The following is a 6,503-nucleotide window of genomic DNA, read 5'->3' as shown; positions in this document are numbered from 1 at the left end:
CTCCTGTAAGAGCAAAAACTCTGAATCAGGCTCCACAACTCTTCAAGTTGAATGATGCTATCCACGTTGTGAGGAGCCCCCAAACCCTCCTCCTATAAGGGTAAAAACTCTGAATCAGACTCCACAACTCATCAAGTTGAATGATGCTACCCACGCTGAGAGGAGCCCTCAGACCCCCCTTTTGTAAGGGTAAAACCCCTGAATCAGACTCAACAACTCTTCAAGTTGAATGATGCTACCCACATTGGGAGGAGCCCTCAGACCCCCCTTTTCTGTAAGGGTAAAAACTTTGAATCAGACTCCATAACTCTTCAAGTTGAATGATGCTACCCACGTTGGGAGGAGCCCCCAGACCCCTCTCCTGTAAGGGTAAAAACTCTGAATCAGGATCTACAACTCATTTAGTTGAATAATGCTACCCACGCTGGGATGAGCCCCCAAACCCTCCTCCTGTAAGGGTAAAAACTCTGAATCAGACTTCACAACAGTCAATGTACAGGTCAATCGGTGCTTGATGGAGCAATGTAAGATCTTCTGTTGGATGTGCATAGAAACAGAAATAGAAGGGAGAGAGAGTGAGAGGGTTGATGTTCATAGCCTCCTCCAGGAGAGATTTCTTTCTCAGATAATCCTGCAGTGCAAAGACTGGGTCTTAAATAATCATCTTCGATACACTTAAGTATTTACAACCACTCTTTTTCAAGAATCATCATTTTTTTTTGCACCAATGAAAGAGAGGGTACTTAAGTCTTTGCAATCGCATCAAACTCCAACGCTAATTAATGCTGACAAACATGAAGATACGAGACGCACATGCTTACATATGTGGTGCTCTTTAAGACCCCGAACATGAGATGTAGCTAACTGCCTTATTCGGGGGGAAACATATAACCTGCTTCGCTGAATATGCTCACTAAATTTTAATTTCCTAAAGAAGCAACAGAGTTCTTGAAACCATGTTCCAAGACTACTAAACCGTGGGCATAGCTGAGCCATTAATTGACGTGGTTGAGTTCGAAGAGAGGTGGGCTCATAGGCCACAGGAAGTTGGTCATTTTTCTTTGACGAGGCCACCCCCAACTCACATTGGACCCAGTTTTCAGGTGGTTTGACTGATAGTGGGTCAAGAAATATAGCCAAGTTCTAGCTCCAAGTCCAATATTAGGCGTCAAGACTAACAACTCCAAATCATGAGAACAGAATTATGGGAAACAAAACTTTCACACATAAATAAATAGGAAAAAACAAATCAAGGCAGGAGGAAGCAATCAAGGAGGCATGCAGGATCAGGTACAATCACATTGCACACTTTGAGTCTGCCGCTTCACCTGACTGCCCTCCATCTCTAGGGTGCAGCTTGTCAGCTGTGGAGCCCAACAGAAGATGGAGGGCGGATCAGGTGCATGGGCACAGAAAAGTGTGCAATGTGATTGCACCTGATCCGCCGTCAAGCTTAAGTGATCCGCTGGTCACCGCGCAGGCGATCGGGCTACTGGTGACCGTCCGTTTCCAAAACCGTCCATCTTAGGATGCAGAGGGGAGCGTCTGGTTGCTGGGCTTTGATGGTAGTGCGGGTGGTGGTGGTGATAGAGCCCGTTTGCGGGTAAGGGCGAGCGTGGTCTATCGCTCGAGGCCTTGGGCCTCAAGTCCCTCGGCTTCTCCTTTATGGCTTCAATGCGCTCGAGCGCCTCCACCACTTCTGTCATGTGCGGCCGGTTCCTCGGCTCGGCTTCCAGGCATCTCGTAGCCAGCTTGGCTGCTTCAATGGCGCCTTTATCCGGGTACTTGCCTTCAAGGCGCTGGTCCATTATGGATAGAAACTTCCTACGGTCGCCGATAAACGGCTTGATCCACTCCACCAGGTTGTGCTCCCCGCTCGGCCGGCGCGTGTCGAGAGCTCTCAGCCCGGTCAACATCTCCAGCAGCACCACCCCAAAGCCATAAACGTCGCTCTTGACATAGAGGTGCCCTGTGAACCAAAAGAGATCATCCAAACGTCAGACTTCTAATGCTACCATGGCTTGAAACAGGCCTGCTTGCCTTAAACCACACAATCTTGCAGATCGGTTCTGCTCATCCCGGATGGATTTCATTATGTGAAGATGAATAACTTGCATCGTAAGATCTAAGAGCACGAAGATGAATAGGGGATGAGTGGAACCCAAGTGCACAATCTTGGCCTTGCTAGTCGAACCGGATCGCGTGTAGGCAACATTTAGGTTGGTCACACATCCTTTTGTTTATGCCCTTATGGGGCCCATTCCATGGAATGCCGCATTAAAACAATGGGCAAGAGTCCACTTAAGGAATCGGGTGGGCCACGTCACCCGATACGCATGTCCGAGTCACTTTGTTCGTAACTGGAGAATTTTGAAAATTTTAATTACCTGTGGCTACGTATTCAGGAGCAGCGTAACCGTGGGTACCGATGATACGTGTCGTCACGTGAGAGTCTCCTCCGGTGGGCCCATTTTTTGCCAACCCGAAATCCGAGATTTTTGCATTATAGTTCTGGAAAAAAAAAAGAGAGAGTACAAAATTAGAAAAAAGAAAAGAAAACAATACCATTCGCTAGGTAAATAAAAAAGGGTATTTATTTAGACTCGATATTTTAGAACAAAACCCGAGTCGGTAGTCAATACCAAGTCAAGCAGAATATTAGATGCTTTGAAGTCTCTATAGATAATCTGCTTCTCCGAACAGTGCAGAAACGCCAGACCCCTCGCAGCTCCGATCACTATCTTCAGCCTAATCCGCCACGGCAGCGGCTCCACCGCAGAGTTCCCTGCAAAACATATTGAAGCCAAGCTAAACTCACGACTCGGACTCGGTCTGAGTCAACAAGAACCAATCGAGTGTAGGGCCCTTCCAGTTAATTTGACACATTCCTCTCAATCATGCATCACCATTGAGCTGGTGCATGTCCCCACACGTTAGGACTTAGTCAAGTCAACGGTCGAAACCCTGTCTCAGTTTGACCCGTAACTTACAAACCCAGCTCGTGATAGGACTTACTTCTGAAGAGATGATTTTCCAAGCTTCCTTTTTGCATGTACTCATAGACCAAAAGCAGCTCGTTTTGGTCCCAGCAGTAGCCCAGCAGCTTCACCAGGTTTGGGTGCGACAGCCTCCCTAAGAAATTGATTTCAGACTGCACCAAACAAACAAAAAACGGAACAAAATTGTCAAATTGAGTCGGAAAATTGAAATGATTATAATACCCTCTACAAATTTGAAAATCACAAGTATGTCCCTTATCGTTAAAAATTCCAATGTGAACCCCACAGCGTTAAGTTTCGCCGAAAGCCGGAAGCTGTGAAAATCGTGAAGCGGGACAGAATAGTCATTTTCAGATCAATTAATTTTCAAAGTTTACTAAATTACCGATATAACCCGAGGGTTGAGCTTGTCCCATTTTGGTAGACAGACGTGTCCTTCTGAAGCACATGTCTCGTCCTTTTCCTCTCTACTTCGATTCGCAGATTGACCATCGTATCCCTCATCCATTCCTCCGTGTTTTGAACCAATTGCTGAGAGGGCATGCGTTTGGTTTCCATACTTCATTAAGGGTAATAATGTAATATATGCTACGCCACCTTGAGATGGTGGACCAAACCCAGACCCCGAGCTCCAACTTCAACAACACGGCCGTTGAGTTTTAGTGGTATACGGCAAGGCCCAAATATACAGGGGCATTATCGTTATTAAGGAAAACAAATCACATTGAGAAGCCGACCGTCACGGCAGTCCGCAGGGAGAAGAGAAGAGAAGAGAAGAAACGTGGATCAATGCTATCTATACCCTTATCAAAATACCAAATGACGCATATTACCCCTTCGATTTGAAGCCTACCAAACGCTTTGGGGATACGATCGACATTGTTGAATAGTTTTGGGGAAAAAAAGAAGGGGGAGAGAAACCAGACCAGGGACATGGATGCGATTTAAAGAAAAGGTGGAGAAGAGAAAGGGAAAAATAAAAAAACCTGCCATTCTTCCCATCCCTGCATGCTCTCCTGGTTGAGCTTCTTGACGGCGACCACCATCCCGTTGCCGACCTTGGACGGAGCGAGCGTCCTCTCGTCGAGCCAGCCCTTGAAGACGCGCCCGAACCCGCCCTCGCCGAGGAGGGTGTCCGGACGGAATCCACGAGTCGCCGTCTTGAGGTCGGAGAAGGTGAACTCCTTCAGGTTGGGCACCGGCAGGATCTGGCCCTCCGTCGGGGTTTCGTCCCCGTCAATCCGCCCATCGCTCCCGGAAAACCGCGAGTCGCCCGTCGAGGAGGAGAAACGCGTGCCGCTGCTGGTCGTCTTCGACGTCGACGTCCCTGCACTCGAATGGAGAGAGATCATTGAGGGAAAGAGCGAAGAGAAGGAGGTTGGGTCGCAAGGAAGGTGAGGAGGAGGAAGAAGGAATTTGGCTTACCTGAGGCTGAGCTCGGTGTTATGGCTGAGGTGGGGCTCCGCTGCGTTCCCAAGCAACTCCCCATGAACTCTTCCGCCTCCTAATTCCTGCAACAATTCCCCTTTTCTTGAATTCCTCCCCCTCTTCGTCGTCCTCCTCTTCCTTCTTCTTTTCTACCACTTCTCTTTTTTCGAAGGGGGGGAGAAACGATGGCAAACTTTGATTAAATTATACTCTCTCTCTCTCTCCTTTTCTACCACTTCTCTTTTTCGAAGGGAAAGAAACGATGGCAAGCTTTGATTAAATTATACTCTCTCTCTCTCCTTCTTCTTTTCTACCACTTCTCTTTTTGGAAGGGAAAGAAACGATGGCAAGCTTTGATTAAATTATACTCTCTCTCCCTCTCTCTCAAAACGTCAAGTAGTGGAAAGGAAAATTCTGAGAAAATAGTTTTGCCTTTTTTTTTGTTTGTACTCTTCAGGTGCATAGACTTAGCTGTGCTGGGCCTAATAATTTTAACACGTCATGTTATGATTGACACAGATGCATAATATTTTTTTATTATTTTTAAGATGATGATCTACCGCCCTCTTTTGGGAGGGTATTGTGTGTTCGTGTGTTGAGGGATATCTTGGGACTCGCAATAATTCATATATACTCATGATGATTTTATAATAAAATAATATATAAAAAAAAGCTAGATATGTGTTTGAAGAAAATGTCCTCTCTTAAGATAAACATGTGTTTGACGGAAATGTTCTTTCGTAAATAGCTTTGCACATTCTGATAAGTCTATGTTATTTTCTTAGTTTTTAGCTTATGTTACAATACATTGCCGCCTTCTCGTTCGTGTTTTGTGTTACAAAACATTTTTAAGTTCGTTCCTACCTCATGGAGATAACTATAAATTGATCGATTGGTTCGATCATTGGTGGGCGTCATAAGAGGATTTGTTGGCCATTTATTTTTACAGTTTTCTCTTCTTCATTTTCGTTAGGCAGTATAAAAAAAAATGACGCACAAACATTCCAACAAGTGTCATTAAGGCGTCGTATCATTCCATGTCATCGTGCTATTATTAAAGAACGTATGTCATCGTGAGTGTCGTTCCATGTCATCATGCTATTGTTGAAGAATGTATGTCATCGTGAGTGTCATTAAGACATTATTTTGTTATTGCAGGTGGATGTTGGCTTTTCGACGGTTGAAAAATTAAAGATATTTGTAGGACGCTGGGACCTATTGACAAGAATGCTTGGTTACAGATGCGAGGAAGGGCCTCTACCCCATCCGGTATCGTTCATTCACTCAGTATATGTAATCTATCACAAATCGCGGTTGTAGTAACATACTACTGTTTTTTGATATATTGTTTTGTTTGTTAATATCGATTTGTAAGATATTATGCCAAATTATTGCATCGATTTGTAATATATTATGTTATATGTATATCGATTTGTAAGATATTATGTATTTTCTATAGCGATTTATAAGATATTTATAGTATGATTTTAAAACGTGTGGGTGCAGAATTTATATTGTTGTGCGCTTGCGGTGGCGATTTGCATATTCAAATCGTTGCTCATTTAGCAATTTTTATTGAAATCGCTTCAGAGCGTCGTAGATATAATTAAATCGTTGTCACGTGAATCGCTATCGTCAATACACATATACGATAAATTGTTTCTTTTATTGGCATGGTAAATAACAACTCGATGCATAGTATAAGCAAATAACAAATCATTGTTTTTATATTGTGATTCATTCAATCATTTCTTTGGCTTGCTTAACTAATCGATATTTGCTCTTATATGCATCTTGAATAAAACGCAGTAAATGTACGTGCTAGCTAACACAAATTAATATCTTGCTTATGACAATGAAGAGCTTATCATCTTGTTGCAGTAAAGATGATGCATCTCAATCATTGGAAAGTTATGGAGAAGTGAACATATGTACTAATGACGCACCTGAAGAAGTGAACGTATACACTAATGATGCACATGATAAGAAAGGTGCTGACATTGGATTCACTCTTGACTTGAATGTTATAACAGAATAAATGCAAATCAATAATGAAGTAGATGATCATGACAATAC

At 43.8% G+C, this 6,503-nt stretch overlaps 1 protein-coding gene across 1 annotated transcript; it reads right to left on the bottom strand.

Moving 5' to 3' along the window:
- Positions 1–1,182: 1,182 nt before the first annotated feature.
- LOC149818044 (putative serine/threonine-protein kinase PIX13) lies at positions 1,183–4,601 on the bottom strand. The gene is made up of 6 exons (XM_089984156.1): positions 4,425–4,601; positions 3,986–4,326; positions 3,016–3,151; positions 2,643–2,785; positions 2,388–2,511; positions 1,183–1,969 (listed from the first exon to the last, which is right to left on the bottom strand). The coding sequence occupies exons 1-6, from the start codon at positions 4,486–4,488 to the stop codon at positions 1,470–1,472; spliced, it is 1,308 nt and encodes a 435-aa protein (XP_089840282.1). The 5' UTR covers positions 4,489–4,601; the 3' UTR covers positions 1,183–1,469.
- Between the last annotated feature and the right edge of the window lie 1,902 nt (positions 4,602–6,503).

This window comes from Nuphar pumila, chromosome 13 (genome assembly GCF_984573655.1).
Source record: "Nuphar pumila chromosome 13, dmNupPumi1.hap1.1, whole genome shotgun sequence".
NCBI classification, from domain to species: Eukaryota; Viridiplantae; Streptophyta; class Magnoliopsida; order Nymphaeales; family Nymphaeaceae; genus Nuphar; species Nuphar pumila.
Note: the sequence above shows the minus strand (reverse complement) of the source record. Positions and strands in the feature narration are given on the sequence as shown.